We start from the raw sequence: 20,628 nt of genomic DNA, 5'->3' as shown, positions 1-20,628 counted from the left end.
ACAGGACAAGTCTTAACAAGGTCTGTATTCAACGTAGCACTTGTCTACCGGGCACTGTAGAAGAGGATGAGGAAAAGCCAGGACCCATCTCAGGTGAAGAATGGGGAGGGGGCAATGTGTCTCCACTCTGACAGTTGGTTTTCTCCTGGGAAGGGGAACATGCAAAGTTATGTCTAGATACTGGAAGGGGGAGGAGATCTTGGAGGCTGAGAAGCCCAATGCAGCACTGCAGCTCAGCTCCCTTTATCTCTGAGGGAAGCAGGGACTCCTCTTTCACTCATCTGTAACACATCACTCTGGCCTAGTTGATGCTTTGGGGAAACAGGGACAGGGGTCATCCTCAAATTAGCAGCAATTAAGAACAGGCCATGTACTGCCACAGTGTGCCACAGTCCCTGGGGGTCCCTGGCCCCAGGGACCTGAAAGCTGTGTATCCTAGGGAGAGGTGCCACTCAAGACCCAGAGATGGCTCTGGAAGTCCCTTTATCTAATGGAGCTGGGGATGATGCTTGGACGTCCCCATGACCACACTTAGCTAGCAAAGCTCTGGTGTTGGATCTTCTAACCATTGGTCAAAGCTGTAATGAGACCCAGTCTGTAGGCAGAGTAAAGGGATGCCTGAGTAGGAAGGGGGAGGAGCATGGGGATGGGGGCGGGTAATGAGCAGTGATTGCAACATGATTAGGTCCTCCTTGCAGATGGAGGCTGGGCTGAACCGGGAGTGGTGTTAGGAGGGGCTGCAAGCCCCCGCCCGGAGCTCCTCTCACTCTGCCTTTGAACGACACTGAAGACAAGTTGCTCACATGCTCTAGAGCACGTTCTTGATACAGGGATGGGGGCTTTGGGGGGAAGTGGTGATTTGGTATTGGCCACATTAAGCCTTTATGAGGGCAACAACCACAGCCTTGGCATTGAGACTGCATAGGTCACAGTAGATCTGGCCAGTGCCCACAAAGACAATGGGTTTGCTTGTGATGTAGGTCATAGAAATAGCAGCTCCCACCTTGTCATCGATGGTATCAAATTTGGTAAGGACACCGAGGTGTCTGGGCCATAGAATGGTCGGCCAAGGCTCTGTTGAACTTGACCAGCTGGTCCACGGCCTCATTGCCTACTAAGGCCTCCCCCACAAACAGCACCAAGTCGTGTGCGTTGACAGTAATGAGCTTGGCCAGGGCAGTCATCAGAGGGGCATTGTCTTGCATGCGGCCAGCTGTGTCCACCAGCACCACATCAAAACCTTGGTTATGTGCAAAGGCAACGGCTTGCATGATAATGCCAGCAGCATCCTTGCCATAGCCCTTCTCAAACAACTGCACCATGGTGTGGCTGCCGTGATTCTTGGGGGGGTATAGGGCACTCAAATGCTGGGTGTGTGTCCGCAGCTGCTCCACAGCCCCGGCACGAAATGTATGGCAGGCAGCATTGAGGACACTGAAGCCATTCTCTAACAGCCAGAAGGAAATCTTGGCAAGATTAATAGACTTCCCCACGTCGTTCACACCACAGAAAGTGACCACGTAAGGGTGCTGATGGTGCTGGGGATACATGATATCCTGGAGCATGTCTACACAGCGCAGTGGCTGCAGAATCTGCACCAGGGGCTCTTGGAGAGCTTGCTTTACGGTGGAAGTCACCGTTCTGAACATCCCCATCACCTTCCCTTCCAGCTTGTTGGCTACAGGTTCACAGAGTTGCACTGCAATGTCTGCTGCCACGTTCTTAGCAATGAGATGGTCATGCATCTTGTCCAGCACAGATTCCATGTCTTCACGACTCAAGCTCTTGGAACCCTCAAGGCCCTTCAGCATCCCAAACATGCCACCCAGTTTCCCCTTGGTAGCACTAGGTTTGATGGAGTTTTGAGCAGCCCCTAAGTTATCTGAGCTGCTGCAGTCCAGATCCTGAAGCTGCCTCCCAGACCCAGTCCCTGGAATCAAGTTGATGCCCTCGGCCGGGGCCACCTTGGGGGCTCCATTGGTGGTGGGATTGCAATAGTCCAGGACTTCTCTGTTAGCAGAGCCACCCAGTGCCCACACCCCGGGCACTTTTTTGCCCTTCTCCTTGGGAGCATCTGACTTACTGGACTTGCCGGACTTCTCCATACCCCTCCCATACTTCTGAATGAACTTTTTTCACTTCCTGCGGATCAATTCCTCTATGGAAAGTTCTATCCCATTCTCAGGCCCCACTGGGAGACCTGACTTTTCTGCAGGGACTGCTTTGCTGGTAGCCAGAGGGCCATCAGAACCTTCCTTCTTGGTCCCCTTGTTTTTTGTTTTTGTTTTTTTTTTGCTGTTCTTGGCTTTTTCCTTAGGCTTTTCACCCTGTGTCTCAATCATGCACCTCACAGGTTTCTTGGGCTTTTCAGAATCTTCAAATTTCTTCATGGTTGTGGGAGCACGGATCTTACTGCTCTCCTCTGCTTCACGAAGGAGCTGCAGAAAGTCATTCTGGCAATTGAAAGTGCCATTCAATAGACTTAAGGCACTTTGCTGTTGGATCTCAGTGCGGTACTTGTCACAAAACAGCCGGTGCACAGCGTCTATCAACTTGCCTGCGCACGTCAGGGTTAGGATCTTCTGAAATCCTACCACAAACACCAGCTCAAACTGGCTGTCCAGTTTATACCTGAGCGGGAGTGCCTCATGGCTGAAGGAGCTGTTACCTCCCCTTTCCTGCCGCAGTACTGAACGAATCAACGCGTTAATGAGCCGGGTGCTTGAGTCGCTCACCGCAGCGGGAAAGGAGCCGGGCTGGCGCCGGGAACTCAGGCCGAGATCATTGCTGCTTCCTGCTGCGCCAAGCGCTGGACACGTCCCACCAGTGGCCCCGGACACCGGCTCCAGTGGTATTGTTTTGTAAGTTTCATTTTCCAATTGTTTCTTGCTAGTACGTCTCGACAGAAATACATTTGTTTTGTATATTGACCTTGTATCCAGTAGCCTTTCTAAATTCACTTATTAATTCTATGAAACTTCCACATATTTAATTTAAAAAACACCTTCATTGATCTTAAAGTTCCAGCTGGTATTTTCATTATTTTAAAGCATCCCATTTATTGACCATCACTGCTTATCTTTCTGGCTCACTCTCTTAAATATCCTGAATGCATTAACTTTCTAACCTCTTCAGGACCTCCAGCCCATTGACCCTACCACCTTTTTATTGCCCTTCACCTTGCCTACTTACCTCTTGGGGTCCATGGTCTCATCATTAACATTACTTTCTTGCCCCTTTTCCTCTATATAGCTCTTGCTTGGATACATTCCTGTTTAAATCCAAATCCCAGGTTCAACATGGTTGAGAAAAAGACACAACGATATTGGCTAGTTTCACTATAAATGGGCCTGTGATGCTACTCATTTCCCCAGTCCATTTGTTCTTCCACTCTTAACTGACTATCTCACACCCTCTGTCTTCTCAAACCTCCAAAGCCTCCTCTCCACCCTCACTCTCAAATGGTGATCTTGCCTCTTATTGCATTAGAAAAGCAATCAAAAGAGAACATCTACATTCTACGACCACCACATCAACCTACCCACCAGTATCTGCACTCCTTTATTCGAGCACATTCCTCCTACAATAGTTTTATCTCTCTCTCTCACACATCTTCCATTACTCCCTCTCTAATGATTCATTCTCAGCAGCTTACAAACAGGCCATGTTATCTCCTGTCTTAAAAACCAAATCAGGGCTTCCCTGGTGGCGCAGTGGATAAGAATCTGCCTGCCAATGCAGGGGACATGGGTTTGATCCCTGGTCCAGGAAGATCTCACATGCGGCGGAGCGACTAAGTCCGTGTGCCACAACTACTGAGCCTGTGCTCAGTAGCCTGTGAGCCTCAACTACTGAAACCCACGCGCCTAGAGCCCATGCTCCGCAACAAGAGAAGCCACCGCAATGAGAAGCCCCCGCTCGCCGCAACTGGAGAACGCCCACGCACAGCAACGAAGACCCAACACAGCCAAAAAGAGAAGAAAAAGAAAATAAAATCAAACCAAATCCCTCCTCTGACAGCACACTTTTTTCTAGGTACTGTCTCATTTTTCTAATCTACTTTATAGCAAAACATCTCAAAAGTTGCCTTTATCCTCTCTCTCTACTTTGTCTACTCCCATTCTCTCTTGAACCCACTCCAGTCCACTTACCCTAGCCGCAGGGAGTGCTGTAACAGGGAGCAGAGAAAAGAGCAGTATCTAGAGAGAGGGATGATTGGACTCTAATCCAGTCAGCCTTTGCCCCAACTATTACACCAAAACTGCTCTTGTCAAGGTCACCAATGACCCCCATGTTGCTAAGTCCAGTGGTCAGTTGCCCTCTTACTTGCTCATCTACAGCCCAGATGATCACTTCCTCTTTGAAACTCATTTGACCTCACAGGGACACCCTTCTCTCTTTGTTCTCTTTTTCCCTCCCGGGCTTTCCTCCCATCTTCCCAACCTCTACCCAGGGCCCAGGACCAAGTCTCAGACCTCTTCTCTTGTCTACACTTGGTTGATGGTTCTCAACCCTATCAGATCCAATACTCCCTTTTAATTTAATTTAATTTAGTTTTTAAATGTTTTATCATAAATAATGTCAAACATACCAACGAAAGTGGAGAGAATAGTACAATGTATTCCCATATATCTATTCCCTGGGTTCAATATTTAACAATACTTCTCCCCATTTGCTTTATCTATCCCTTTTTCTCTTTTTCTTTACAGAAGTCTGGGTTTTTTGTTTTTTGGGTTTTTTTTTTGCGGTACATGGGCCTGTCACTGTTGTGGCCTCTCCCGTTGCAGAGCACAGGCTCCGGACGCGCAGGCTCAGTGGCCATGGCTCACGGGCCCAGCCGCTCCGCGGCATGCGGTATCCTCCCGGACCGGGGCACAAATCCGCGTCCCCTGCATCGGCAGGCAGACTCCCAACCACTGTGCCACCAGGGAAGCCCCAGAAGTCTGGGATTTGAAAGCAAATCCCAGACACCAGTCATTTCACTCCTACCTACCTCAGTATGCATTTCTTTTTTCTTTTTCTTTCTTTCTCTTGTAATTCAAGCAAGATCGGTATGCATTTCTTAAAGACATGGGCCATTGTCTTGCAAAACCACAATGCCATGACCATACCTAACAGCATTTAAAATAGTTCTTTGGTATCATTTAATATCCAGTCCATAATTACACTTTCCCTAATGTCTCAGATATGTCTTACTACAGTGGATTTTTTCAAACTTGGATCCAAACAGGTCTCCACATTACATTTTCCTGCCGTATCCTTTCAACTTTATTCATTGCCAGCAGTCCTCCTCTTCCCTTTATTTTTCACACCATTGACTTATTGCAGAAACCAGCTCAATTGTCCTGTAGAATGTTCCACATTCTGGATTTACTTCTTTTTTATAACAAATCTTTTCTAATTTGCCCTTTACTGTCCTGAAATGAAACTGAGAAATAATGTAGCTACTGTATTAGTTAGGGTCTGGCAGGAAACAGATGGCACACTCAAGCCAAGTCCAATCAAGGCCAGTTTTATGAAGGGATTATTGACAAAGATTGGGCAAAGTTAAGGGAACCAACAAGAAATTAGGAAGCACTAGAGGACGTGTCTGCCATCCCTGGGCCTGAAGGACCAAGATGAGGGAGTGGTATCTCCCTTTGGCTGAACCCCACAGGAAGCCACTGGGCAAGGGAGCTGGTTGATGTCATTTATGCAAGTTGGCCTCCTGGGGCAGGTAGCAGGGTGCAGAAGAGCAGAGAGTAGATCGGGTCCAGAGGGACAAATGAAGTATAGCCCTCAAAGCAGTCTACACACATAATTTCAAAATGATGAATTGAATTTCCTGTATTACAAGGAGAAACAAAAGGAAACTAATGTATAAAGTATTACATATTTGAATATGCAAAACTTTTGCACAACTTCACCAGAAGCCCTAATGGAATCATCAGATGCTTGCAGCCGTTCCTAGAATCACTGTGTCTGCCAAAGCTGCACATGCAGACTGATCCAGGAGAACTAGAGTGGCATCTCAAATACAGAGAGAAGCCATGTTGTTGATTTTCAAATCAAGACCAAGCACCCTCTTGCATCAATTACAGGGAAATGGCGTTCCTGGGAAACTTGGTGTATATTAAAACAATACCCCGGGGGCCTCCCCGGGGGCTTCCCTGGTGGGGCAGTGGTTGAGAGTCCGCCTGCCAATGCAGGGGACACGGGTTCGTGTCCCGGTCCGGGAAGATCCCACATGCCGCGGAGCGGCTGTGCCCGTGAGCCATGGCCGCTGAGCCTGCGCGTCCGGAGCCTGTGCTCCGCAACGGGCACAACAGTGAGAGGCCCGTGTACCGCAAAAAATGACAACAACAACAACAAAAACAAAACAAAACAATACCCCTAATACTCGATGTTTATGTGGAGAATAGATTTAGGCTCTACGTTGAGATAAATAATAAACATATTTTTTACCAAATGAATGTCTGATAGGACATTTGAAAATCATATGTAATGTGGGACAATCTCTTTTATGCAGGACTGTCCCGTGCATTGCAGGATGCCGAGGAGCCCCGGCCCCAACCACTAAAGCCTCATAATGCGCCCCACCCTAATCATGAATACATAACCTCCCCCCGCAAAAATGTCCTGGCAATTTTCCAAATTTTTTTCTAGTGGGTGGCTCATCCTGTTGGAGAATCATTGGCTTAAGTGATCTCCTCCAGTCTCATGGATTTAAGTACACTGATGGCTTCCAAATTATTCATTGTCTCATCCTCTCTCCTGAGTGTACACTTGTAGATTAAATTTCTACTTCATGTCTCTGTTTACATCACTAACTGGCACCTCAGAGTTTACATGTTACAACCAAAACCTTGAACCTACTCCTGAATGCAGGCACCCCCAAACTTCTCCCCCAGATTTTTTTTTTTTTTTTTTTTGCTGCATTGTGTCTTCGTTGCTGTGCATGGGCTTTCTCTTCATTGCGGTGCGCATGCTTCTCATTGCGGTGGCTTCTCTTGCTGCAGAACATGGGCTCTAGGCGTGCGGGCTTTAATAGTTGTGGCACACGGGCTCAGTAGTTACAGCTCGTGGGCTCGAGAGTGCAGGCTCAGCAGTTGTGGCGCATGGGCTTAGTTGCTCCGAGGCATGTGGGATCTTCCCATACCAGGGCTTGAACCCATGTCCCCTACATTGGCAGGCGTATTCTTAACCACTACGCCACCAGAGAAGTCCCAAGATTTATTTTAGTTTAGTAAGTAACAATTTAATTCTTCTAGTTGTTCAGGCCAAAAATATTAGAATCATTCCCAACACCTCTCTTTTTCTCATGCTCCACATGGGATCCATCCGTCAATTCAGTTGGCTCCACCTCCGAAATACATTCCAATCTGATCAATTTTACCATCTCCACCACCACTTTGGTCCAAGCCATTGTCATCTCCCAAAACTGTTACAACAGCCTCCAAAAGGTTCTCCCTGTTTCCACCCTGGTCTCTACTTTCTATCTGCAACATGGCGGCCAGTGAGATCACTTTAAAAATGTGAGTTAGATCAGCTCATGCCTCTACTCAAAACCTTGCAAGGTTCTAAGGGAAATGGGAACCTCTGGTATCTCTGTGTCTCCAAATTCCTTCTTCCTGTAAGGACACCAGTCAGATTGGATTAGGGTCCATCTGAACAGTCTCTTTTAACTTAAACACCTCTTTCAAAGTAGTCCATTCTGAGGTACTGGGGATTGAGCTTCAACATATGAATTTTGGAGAAACACAATTCAGCCTATAACAACATCCCTATTCATATGAGGGATAGTTGCATTGTATTAAGGAAAACATTACTGTTCTTTGAAAGTTAAATACGGACAGAAGAATGTATATGAATTTCACTGACTAGCTAAAGGGGTAGACCATATCAGATTGGTGGCACCTCAGCACCATTCTCACTTCCTTCTAAGATTCATCCTCACTCCCCCTATATTTTGGAGGCTGGAAGCCTCAAGACTATGTTTCCCAGATTCCCTCGACAGCACAGTTCTGGGTTGTGTCCTGCAAATGAGAGGTGCATGTGAGAGATTTTCAAAGCAGAGGAAAGGAGAGACCGTTATTACTCTGTCAGTGGTGACCAGGCTAGGGCTTCTGCAGGCGGCAGGTGGAGGTTTGGAGTGTAGCTTCAGGCATCCTCCTGTGAATCACCAACTGTGTGTCTTGGTAACTGAGATCATTGGTATTGGTTCCTTATGATTTCTGCACTTCCTGATTGCCTAAACATTAGCAGACATATTTTTAGCTGAAGGATTCTTTGCAAGATACTTCTCAAAACCTTGTATTATCATTACCAAGCCCTCTTCTTCTTCCTCGATTGTACAGGCATGGAGGCCCAGCTGGGCAGGCCAAGTTGCAGTAGCCTAGTTCTCCAACTGGGAGCAGAGGAAGAGAGCTGTTCCTTACCAGCTTTCATAATACCCTCAAGGCTTGGGTTCTAACATTTTTCCCGAGGGAACTCTGTACTCGTGGTTGGTTGCAGGACATTTAGGGTGATGAATTAAATATTGCACATAGGATTGGAAGACTTTAGTTCTAGGCCCAGCCTAACTATGTGATTACTACATGGCCTTGGACAAAACCCTTGACTTTTGGGGTCTTACTTTCCCCATTTATAAAATGAGAGAAAGAAGAAGAAAACAAATTTGAGTAATAGCTAACATTTACACATTACTTTCTATGTTCCAGTCATTATTCTGAAGACTTTTCATATAGCCGCTCATTGAATCATCATAAAAATCATATGAGAAAGGTACCATTTCTATCTTACATTTGGGGAAACAGATATTAAGAAACTTACCCAGGATGTCTGTGTCCTTGTTGGGGCTTTTAGCCATTAAGCTATTTGGCCTCCTGTTTCATGAAAATGTGTGATAAATGGCAATCGATTTACAGTTTGGAAATGACTAGTTTGGGATGTAGTGGCCTTTGTCCCAAGTTCTTTGGCCTCCCAAACAAAGTAGGAATTCACTGGATCCAGGAACTAACGACATTAGGAATTGTCCTATGTCTTCCTCTCGTGTGACTCTCTGCATAACTTTGCTCAGCATTTTGTTCCACTGGCAGGTAGAAGACGACCAACCCATAGCTCTGAAGCATATTTCTCTGTTCAAGTGACCTCTGCTGATTGAGTTGGACACTCCTGATTCTAATTATGGATTTCCCTGAGAGAGAGAGAGAGAGAGAGAGACCCTATTAGCCCAGCTAGAATCTGGAAATGACTGCTCTCCAATCACTTGGAGGCGGTACGTTCACTTGCTGGACTATAGAGATATTTAGGTCCTTTTTCACCAGCTCAGGGACAGTAATATGTCTCTGTCCTTATGGAAAAATCTCTTTCTTCTCCAAGCCTGGCAGCCAGCCTCAATCTTCCAGGGACAGCTCAGTTATAGTGGAAAGAGCCTTCCATGCAACCTGAAGTCCTGGGATGGGATCGACGTCCAGGTCACCGCTTACTGACTATGTGACCTCAGGCAAGTTATATAACCTCCCTGAGCCTCTGTGTACTCATTTCAGAAAAATCAGAAAATGCAAACAGTTATAACTAGCAAAAGAAAACCACCCTCTTTGTCCCCGTCTTTCTCCCTTTTACTAGGCTCCTTTTGATGTAACACACACAGGCACAGATGGGAGGAGTCTAAGGGTTTAGTTTCAAAGCTTTGGCAGGGCCTTTATGTCTTTGTAGAAAAAGGAAAAGCCATTAAGAAGTACCTGGCTCTTCAATAGCCTTGCTCATTATTCCCAGTGGCCTAAGTGAACACAGTATGGGAGGCCAAGGATCAAAGAAAGAAAATAAAACTGTTCTGCATTGCAGATAGAAGTCCTACCCATTGTGAGAGAGGTGGCCTTGCAAATTACGGGGGTAGAGGGGGTGAGGTAACTAAGTCAGGAACAATTAGTGAAACCCAAGAGCAGAGAATTGTATAAACCTCTAAGGGAAGGTAGGCCACTAGGACAAGTATGGGAGGGGTAAGTTTCCCCTTCCCGTTCTGACCCAGTCAGTGGCAGCAGGCCACCTCTAATCTAATCTAAAAGAGCCCCTTAGAGGAAGTTAGTTAGTAAAGGGCGCCCCCTCCCTGAGTGGATGCAGCTCTGTGCCAGGGTGCAGGGTTCGGTGAGTGGAGTGTGAGCTGCGCACCTTACATGCATTCATGGTCTCCAATGCTACGCTCAGCAACCCTGAGTGCCAGTCCTCAATGTAGACTAGTGAGCTGCAAAGAAGGTCTGCTGAGAGGACGGACCCAAATGGAGCCCAAACAAGGGTGATGCCCAGAGATCTCCCCCCGCATCTCAAGACACACCTGGTGGGATGAGAAAAGGTGAGGCCAAGCATGCAGCCCAGCTCCCTACCCTCTGAGATTACGTAAAATGCCTCTAGAAAAATAAATAAATGAATATTTTTAAAAAGTAAAAAACAAAACAAACAAACAAGCAATTGCCTCTAGCCTCCAATCCCAAACCCTGTGAAGGAAATCCACAGCCTTCTTAAGAAAGCTGTGAATTCCTAGGGATTACATTCTCAGGTTATCCCACTGGGTTCCTGATCCCTTCCACATGTATGACCTCACTTCTTCCTCCAAGTTTTACAAAAACTACTCATACTAAACATTAATTTGAGTAGTAGGTATAAGATCAGAGGCGGCAGGGAAGTATTTACATTGAAGAAGGGAAAACTCCAATCTTAATATTCTTTTTTTTTTTTTTTTGCGGTACGCAGGCTTCTCACCGTTGTGGCCTCTCCCGTTGTGGAGCACAGGCTCCGGACGCGCAGGCTCAGCGGCCATGGCTCACGGGCCCAGCCGCTCCGCAGCATGTGGGATCTTCCCGGACCGGGGCACGAACCCGTGTTCCCTGCATCGGCAGGCGGACTCTCAACCACTGAGCCACCAGGGAAGCCCTCTTTTTTTTTTTAATATTTATTTATTTGGCTGCGCCGGGTCTTAGTTGCAGCGTGCGGGATCTATTTCCCTGACCAGGGATCAAACCTGGGCCCCTGCATTGGGAGCTCAGAGTCTTAGCCACTGGGCCACCAGGGAAGTCCCCTGATCTTTTTTATTTATTTATTTATTTTTGGCTGTGTTGGGTCTTTGTTGATGAACATGGGCTTTCTCTAGTTGTGGTGATCGGGGGCTACTCTTCGCTGCAGTGGGCAGGCTTCTCGTTGCGGTGGCTTCTCATTGCAGAGCAGGGGCTCTAGGCGTGCGGGCTCAGTAGTTGTGGCTCGTGGCCTCTAGAGCACAGGCTCAGTCGTTGTGGCTCACAATCTTAGTTGCTCCGCGGCATGTGGCATCGTCCCAGACCAGGGCTTGAACCCGTGTCCCCTGCATTAGCAGGTGGATTCTTAACCACTGCGCCACCATGGAAGCCTGGGGAGTCCCCCAGTCTTAAAATTCTTGTCAGTTATCCTGCCATTCTATGGGTTTCTCACTGACATTTAACCCCATGTACATCCAGTCTTCCAGAATTTTGCTGGCTCCCCTCACTCTCCCTTTCCTATATATCCCTCTCTCTAGAATTACCTTCTGTACTCCAATTTGCCTTCCTCTATTATGCAGACCAATTCAGCTTTCCCCAACTCTGGATCTGCAACCTGGATATCTAAACTCATCAAGTGTGGGGGGTCTTATATTTAATGGAATCCACCCTTCGTATAACACCATACATATGATACAGTTGTGAGAACCTAAGGGGAAAAAATGTTAGCTTCATTTACCATGAAATGCTGGCGAACCTCCTGGGTAATGTGATGCTTAGTAAATAGGAGGCATAGAATATCAGGTAAAGTTGAAGTAGAGTGATTTTTTTTTTTTTTTTTTTTTTTTTAGCCAGACTGAAAACTTGAGTTGTTTCCTGGACCTCCACATTGCTGGGAAATGTGAAATATTCTGCATATCTAGCTTAGACAGAAATATACTGATCTTCTATTAACTTGATCTTTAAATAGAAATTAAGGTCTCTCAATAATGAAGCCTTCAAGTTGCCACTCCCTGAAGACAAAGATGGGTTTTGTGGGCCCTGAGGGTTATATAGTTTTACTGGGTACTTTTTTTTTCTTTGTGGTACGCGGGCCTCTCACTGTTGTGGCCTCTCCCATTGCGGAGCACAGGCTCTGGACGTGCAGGCTCAGCGGCCATGGCTCACGGGCCTAGCTGCTCTGCGGCACGTGAGATCTTCCCAGACCGGTGCACGAACCTGTGTCCCCTGCATCGGCAGGCGGACTCTCAAACACTGCGCTACCAGGAAAGCCCTATTTTATTTTTTAACCACATGGCATGTGTTATCTTAGTTTCCCGACCAGGGATGGAACCCGTACCCCCTCAGTGGAAGTGTGGTGTCTTAACCACTGGACCACCAGGGAAGTCCCATTCCTGGGTGCTTTTTTAAATGGTGGTTCTTAAACATTAAAAAATTATTAGTATAAATATAACTCAGTGAGACTTCAGTGTCCTGCATTGGAGACGATGAAGGAGAGGGGAAGTGGGGAAGTGCTGACTGACACAAGTTAAGTCACTTTGTGCAATTTTGCCTAAAGATGGAGCTATCGAAGTCAATGCAAATCCAGAGTATTTTGATTGTCCATGACTTGGAGACAGAGATCAAAGCAAAAAATCTTACTTCTAGTTAAGTTTAATAAGTCAGAGAGTCTGCTGTGTTCCAAGGAGTTCAAATATTGATACATCCTGCCCAGACTTCAGTGAATCACAATTCGTATCTTAGATGGTAGAGAGGGAGGGCCAAGTGGACCTACCTATTACAAACTGGTCTCTCTCTGTTCTGTGGAGAAGAGATGGTCAAGCTGACATAGAAATTCCTAACAAAGATATTTAGGATCATTTTTTTTCAGTGGGGTCTCACGGATGACCACACAGCTGGCAATCTGCCAGAATTATTGGGAATGACAAAAAGTGGTGATTGCTGAGTTACGGGTGTGGATGTTGAGTGGCTTGGAATGGTTGGGACAGAGGTTCTCTCAGGGTGTCAGCAAAATAGAAGGTCCCAGGGACACAGTATTTGCTGCTCTTTTCCCCCAGCTCGTATCATCAACACTCTGAATCTCCTTTTCCTGGTAGCTGTCACAAAACCTGGGAATAAGCGTTGTAAACTTGGTTGCAAATGGCAGGGAGCAAAAGAATACATAAGTATGAACACAAAATTGGGTACAGGATTTTGGAAGGCTCTCGCACAAGGAAGGGGTCCTAAATCTTAAGCTTCATTAATTTTATGTTAAATGTGTGTCTATTTTGACCTGAGTCAGAGAACATTTTTCTGCCCACTGTATTTCTGGCCATTGGTCCTTCTGGAAGGCATCATAGAAGAGGATCAAAATCCATCATGTTCATTCCTGCTGAGTGATGGCATAACATCAGAGCAGCAACCCTGGGCCATCATAGGAACTAGCCTTTCACTAGCTCATCAGAGGTCAACTTTGTAATGAGAGAAGCAAGTAGAACAGCAGGGATGTATCTGGAAAACATCAGGTTATTATGACTATTTTTTCAGCATTCTCATGCTGATTGCTCAGAGGTTGTTTGTGCTAGCTGCACAATGAAGGATAGAGGACAGCCAAGATGATCAGGCCAAGCTCTGCAATTTATAACTTCCCGTAAAGTTCTCAGGCAGCAACACTTCCCTTTTTTTTTTTTTTTTTTTATTTGTTAGGGACGGAAAGTCACACCATTTTTTTGAGATGGCCCCTGGCTTCCTACAACATAGCCAGGGATGACACAAGAGGATATGTTTTCCAGTTGCCTTTTAAGTTAGCCCATGACTGTATATCTGATGTGATTTGATTTATATTTTGAAAAGTTCTCTCTGGCTGTTGTGTGGAGAACTGATAGTGGGGACATGAGTGATAGCAGGCAGGTGAGTTGGGGGCTCTGCAGTAGTCTAGGCAAGAAATGATGGGGGTTTAGACTTGATAGGTAGGACTTCAGAGAAGAGGTTAGAGTCTTTAAAAAGGAGAGTCAACAGGATTGCTAATGAATTGGATATGGGGTGAGGACTGTAGGATGGGAAGGAAAAGAGGATTCGCAATTGCTTCCTAAGGTTTTGGCCTGAACTACTAGATAAGATTTCAGAAAAGGGGAAGATGGGGGCAAGTGTAGAAAAAAAGAATCAAGAATTCTCTTTTGATCATGAAATTGATCAAGTCAAGCTCCACAGACTATGGAACAGCTATTCTAAGCAATGAAAAATTTCAAGTCAATCACTAAAATATCCATCTATTTAAGAACAAGCTCTATAAAAACCAATGCAAATAACATATTTATATGAATAATTTTTTTTTCTTTTACTCTGACACAGAGAAGTTCATGTCCTGTCACTATTATAACTAGGTCAACATAACCAAATTCCACATCCTCTGGAGACTTTCAAGGTTAAAAAAAAATAAGTATAAGAAGTAAAACTACAGGAGAAATTAATACAACACTGTAAATCAACTATACTTCATAAAATAAAATTTTTAAAAAAAGAAGTAAAACTCAAATGATCACCATGTTTGCAGGCCAAACAATAATATCTAAAAGGCAAGTCTCAAGGTTTAATTACCAACAACAGAGAATTCTGAAAGAGAATTTTGTTAAATGGGGAAAGTCTTGGGACTTCTCTGGTGGCACAGTGGTTAAGAATCCACCTGCCAATGCAGGGGACATGGGTTCGATCCCTGGTCTGGGAGGATCCCACATGCTGCGGAGCAACTAAGCCCATGCGCCACAACTACTGAAGACTGTGTGCTGCAACTACTGAAGCCTGCTTGCCTAGAGCCTGTGCTCTTCAACAAGAGAAGCCACTGCAATGAGAAGCCCACACACTGCAACGAAGATTAGCCCCCTCTTGCCGCAACTAGAGAAAGCCCGTGCGTAGCAACGAAGACCTAACGCAGCCAAAAATAAATTAATTAAATAAATAATTTTTTTATAAATGGGGAAAGTCTTTTACATGCCTTCTCATTAATTGATTGATTAATAAATTATTAATAATCTCACATGCAAACAAAAAATGCACTCAACTCCTTCCAAAAGGAGACAATCCATGTTATGGCATCCATTCCTTCCCTGGTTACGTGTGCTCATTTAACAAACATGTAGTGAATGTCTATTATGTACCAGGCACATTGCAAAATTATCGAACATAATTATGAACAAAACATCTTCCTTGTCTCTGTGGAGCTTGTAGTCTAGTTGGGGAGATAGAAACGTAAACACATGGCAACTTTCAACTTCAGCGATCTGGAATACTAGATAACCCGAAAATGTTCAGATGATAAATGCTTAGAAATGCTGACTAAAATTTAAGGAAATGCATAACTGAACTGGTAAGAAGAAAGAGTCATTTCCAGGGTCCAAAGTAAAGAGAGAGCTGAAAACCAGAGTGATAAGCATGAGAGCAGATGATGTAGCTACCCTGGGGGAAGGCTCAATCCCAATAATCTAAAATATTCTAGGATCTATTCAGTGTGGGAAAGGACTAAACAAGGACATGAACCCCAGGGGTGAGAATCACTGGGTGCTACCTTGAAGGCTGACTACCACAACCCACCTGGCAAAGCACTAGTCCAACCAAGGTGCTGGCTAATGACAAGACAATCTGGATTGGTGGGAGAGGAGAGAAGTCATAAATACAGTCAGCTCCATTAAGCGAGGACTGCTGCCTCTACTTACATGTCCTTCCTTGCTGTGCCATGGATATTTTTTTCTCTTTTATTTAGATATAACTTTGTGAGATAACAGAAAATATATATACTGTTCTCTGCCCCTGGTTCTTGATACAGAGCTCTAAAACCCTTGTAATTTCCTAATCTCAAGGAATTAATTAATTCCTAATTCATAAGAGCACTAGGAGCATCTTTCATTCTAATATTTGGTCTTTGACCCCAGGTCCTGACACAGAGTTCCTTGGAATTTCCTGAGTGATAGCAATGCCTTTGTTCTAATGAGGTGACTCAGTGGGCTCCTGGATGGGGGCTGATCACCAGAAAGACCAAGCCATGATTACAATCTTGGAATTTTCAGTTTTACCACTCTCTAGAGAGGAAAGAGGGGCTTGAAATGGAGTTAATAATTGATCACGTCTACGTGATGAAGCCTCCATAAAAATCCCAATAGTATGAGGTTCTGAGTGTTTCCAGGTTGGTGAACATGTGGAGATATAGGGAGAGGGGCATGCCCAAAGGGGGAATGGAAGCTCTGTGCCTCTTCCTTGGTGCCTTGCTCTGTGCATCTCTTCTATCTGTATGTTCCCCTGTGTCCTTTATCATACCTTTTATAATAAACTGGTAAACAGTAAGCGAACAGTTTTCCTGAGTCCTGTGAGCCACTCTAGCAAATTAATCAAACCCGATGAGGAGGTCATGGGAACCTTCAACTGATAGCCAGTTGGCCAGAAGCACAGGTGACAACCTGGACTTGCAATTGGCAGACAAAGTATGGGGGGAGGAGAAGTCTTGTAGGACTGAGCCCTTAACCTATGGAATCTGAAGCTAACTCCAGGTAGATGGTGTCAGGATTGAGTTAGACTGTAGGACATCCAGCTAGCATCACAGATAATTGCTTGTTGTGGGGATAAACCCCACACATCTGGTGTCAGAAATGTTTTGAGTGTGGTAGTGGTATGAAAGTAAAGGAGAAACACAGGAGGAAAACTGGGTTTTTCCTTCTCAAGCTGACATAGAGTAATATGCAGAAAGTCAGATATATTTAGAAAGTAATTATCCTTCTCTTTCCTTTTCCCTTCCCCTAGACTCATGTATGATGTGAATTGTGATGGTTAAATTTGTCATTTTGTCCACAAGTTGCAAAATATGGAGGGGGATCATGATGGAACCAGGGGAAAAATGGATGCCGTAACTGGACATGGGTTATCGCCTTTTGGAAGGAGTTGAGTGTATTCTTTGTTTGCATGTGAGATAATTACATTATGTTAGGCAGAGGCATTTAAAAATTGTATATGATATGAAAAAAAAAAGTGGGAGGACGTTGCTTGGCAACCATGGTTGGAATGCAGAGGACATCTGTTGTTTTCCTCTATCTCCTTCTTTCGGAGAATGCCTCCTCCCCCGCTATACGCTGGCTTGGTGGGGCTGTCAGTCATGGTTCTCTGCCCTTCCCTAGTCGGGGGATGGTGTCTAATCCCGACTAGGCCACTTGAAGTGTTTTCTCTGGAAGAATATTTTAGTGGGAGACAGGAGAACAAAAAACTCTTCAAGTTGATTCATTCTGGGGCAGTATCCTGAAGGGCCTTTCTGATTGTTTCTGTTACCTACATATCCAGAACTGCCCTGACTCCTGATTATCTTGATACTTAACTGTTCAGACCGTCTTTTGCTTTTGTGAATTTTCACATTTTCTTTCGACAAATCCTTTGATGTTCCCCCTTAAGTTAGCCAGAGTTGGTTTCTGCTGCTTGTAGCCAAAGAACTTTATTTGGTAGTTGATTCCTTAGTGTTAAGCTCAGTTAGAAGAATCCCACTAAAAAAGAACACTAAATTCAGTTAGAATGGTTTTGTAGCAAAGAGAACCCCCAAATAAGCTGATATTTAGTGAGCCACCTTTTTTAACACATGCATATAGCAATTTCCTCCCCGGGCGTACCTCCGTAGTGTCTGGACTGAAAAAGGTTTCAGGAAGGGTACCAGTACTTGCTGATACATTATGTTCAGAACCACTACCTAGGATATGGCCTTATAGGTTTTGCACTACAAAAAAACTCCAGGGAGTGCCATTCACATAGATTATGATGTGAACGGTGCCCTTGATGTTGTGTAGTGCAGTGACCTATTACTCCCCTCTCATAGTCCCCGTTGCTGGATTTGGCTTTTTGCGTAAGCCCCATACAGTCTCCTCCTCTTGAATTTTCCCCCAAGTGCACAGTTGAATTTCCTTCCCATCAGTCAGGGCTAAACCAATCCATCAGATGAGTTTGCATGTGTACGAATCAAATAGTGGACATAGATCAAGACTGATTCTCAGGAGGTTCCTAGGAAATCAGAGGATACACTGACTATTTATATCCCCCCAAAATTCATATGTTGAAGCCCTAAACTCAGGTATGGCTGTGTTTGATGACGGAGCCTCTAAAGAAGCCATTAAAGTTAAATGAGATCATGAAAGCGGGTTCATGATCCAATAGGATTAGTGTCCTTTTAAGAAGAGATACCAAAGAACTCTCATTCTCCCTCTCTCCACACACATACACTGAGGAAAGGCCATGTGAGGAGGTAGCAAGAAGGTGGTCGTCTGCAAGCCAGGAAGAGAGTCCTCACCAGAAAGTGAATTAGCTGGCACCTTGATCTTAGACTTTCCAGCCTCTAGAATTGTGAGAAAATTAATTTCTGTTTTTTAAGTCACCCAAGTCTGTGGTATTTTGTTATGGCAACTCAAGCCGACTAAGACAGATTTAAATAGGTCTGTGGAGGTGGAGAGAAGGGCATTAATGACTTTCACTTATCAGAAATACTGACTCCCAAACTGTGTCCAATCTAGCCACCTTGCTACATGAAGAAGATAAAATGAGTTGATTGGGTGTCTTTTTGTTTGTTGTGGGGGAGGACAGGTGAATGGAAAATGTGGGAGAGAATAGAATCAAATCTTTCTATGTTTTATGTGTTCTTCAACATACAATCCATAAATACCTTGTCACTATAGCAAAGTAATTATTATACCATGACCACAATCACACACACATAAGCATTAGAACAGAAATTGTATTAATCATCAGGGAAATGCAAATCAAAACAACAATGAAATACCACTTCACACCCACTAAGATGGTTATAATAAAAAAGACAGACAGTAACAAGTTTTAGAAAGAATATTGAGAAATTGGAACACTGATCCATTGCTGGTGGGAATGTAAAATGGTGAAGCTGCTATGGAAAATAGTTTAGCAGTTTTTCAAAAAGTTAAACACAGAGTTGCCAAGTGATCCAGCAATTTTACTCCTAGGTATACCCAAGAAAGTTGAAAAAATATGTTCATACCACAACTTGTACACAAATGTTCATAGCAACACTATTGGGACTTCCCTGGTGGGGCAGTGGTTAAGAATCAGCCTGCCAATTCAGGGAACATGGGTTCGATCCCTGGTCCGGGAAGATCCCACATGCCACAGAGCAACTAAGCCCATGCGCCACAACTACTGAAGCCCACGTGCCTAAAGCCCGTGCTCCACAATAAGCCACTGCAATGAGAAGCCCACGCATTACAATGAAGAGTCCCCCACTTGTCACAACTAGAGAAAGCCCGTGCATAGCAACAAAGACCCAACACAGCCAAAAGTCAGTAATAATAATAATTTTTTTAAAATTTAAAAAATATATATAGCAGCATTATTCATAATAACCAAAAAGTGGGAAAAAAACAAATGTCCATCAACTGATGAATGAATGAACAAAATATGGTACATCCATAAATGAAATAATATTCAGCTACAAAAAAGAATGAACTTCTGATATATGCTGCAACATGGATAAACCTCAAAAACATTCTGCTTAGTGAAAGAAACCAAATGCAAAAGGCCACATGTTGTATGATTCCATTTGTATGAAATGCTCAGGGACTTCCCTGGCGATCCAGAGGTGAAAACTCTGTGCTTCCACTGCAGTGGGTGTGGGTTCGATCCCTGGTCAGGAAAATGAGATCCTGTATGCCATGCTGAGTGTGGCCAAAAAAAAAAAAATCAGAATAAGCAAATTCATAGACAGGGAGTAGCTTAGTGGTTGTCAGATGCTGGGTGGGAGACATGGGGGATGACTGCTAAGGGGTATGGAGCTTTTTCTTTTTTTTGGCCGCACAGCATGTGGGAGCTAGTTCCCCAACCAGGATCGAACCTGTTCCCCCCTGCGTGGAGTCTTAACCATTGGACCGCCAGGGAAGTCCCAGTATGGGGTTTCTATTTGGGGTGATGAAAATGTTCTGGAATTAGATAGTAGTGATGGCTGCAAACCCTCTTAAATATATTAAAAATGACTGAATTGTACACTTAGAAGGGTGAATTTTATACTATGTGAATTATATCTCTATAAAGAAAACCAGAAAGGATAGTAAGCTGACTTCTATACTTATAGATCTTGGACAGTAAGCCATTTGGTAACACCATCCAACTTTGCATTTTCTACCAAAATGCAAGAAGGAATTATTCAGAGAATAAGGAGATAGAATTGGTTATAAGATACAGAACATTAATTTTAAAAAAATCTATATTGTATACAAGGCTAATTATAAATGCCATATAAAATCCTACAAAATATAAACAATACCTAAATGCATAAAGTAGAAAGTTAAAGTCTCCTAAGTCCTATTTTATGAGCTAATGTATGGTGGTAGTTTAACAAATCCTGACATCTCAAGTCTAATAAAATTAAAGTTTATTTATTTATTTATTTTTGGCACGTTGGGTCTTCGTTGCTATGCATGGGCTTTCTCTAGTTGTGGTGAGCAGGGGCTACTCTTCCTTGCTGTGTGCCGGCTTCTCATTGTAGTAGCTTCTCCTGTTGCAGAGCACAGGCTCTAGGCGCATGGGCTTCAGTTGTGGCATGCAGGCTCAGTAGTTCTGGCGCATGGGCATAGTTGCTCCGCAGCATGTGGCATCTTCCCAGACCAGGGCTCGAACTTGTGTC

General features: G+C 44.5%; 1 protein-coding gene across 1 annotated transcript; it reads right to left on the bottom strand.

The window, feature by feature from the left end:
- Positions 1-874: 874 nt before the first annotated feature.
- Positions 875-8,848, bottom strand: LOC308605239 (signal recognition particle receptor subunit alpha-like; the record flags this gene model as incomplete). Its single annotated transcript, XM_081215038.1, is given in 4 exon segments — positions 875-1,037; positions 1,039-2,135; positions 2,139-2,794; positions 8,812-8,848. Coding segments are annotated over 4 exon segments (1,953 nt in total).
- Between the last annotated feature and the right edge of the window lie 11,780 nt (positions 8,849-20,628).

Source organism: Mesoplodon bidens, assembly GCF_964165515.1.
Source record: "Mesoplodon bidens genome assembly, chromosome: 2".
Classification (NCBI taxonomy): Eukaryota; Metazoa; Chordata; class Mammalia; order Artiodactyla; family Ziphiidae; genus Mesoplodon; species Mesoplodon bidens.
This window is presented reverse-complemented; position numbering and strand designations above follow the sequence as displayed.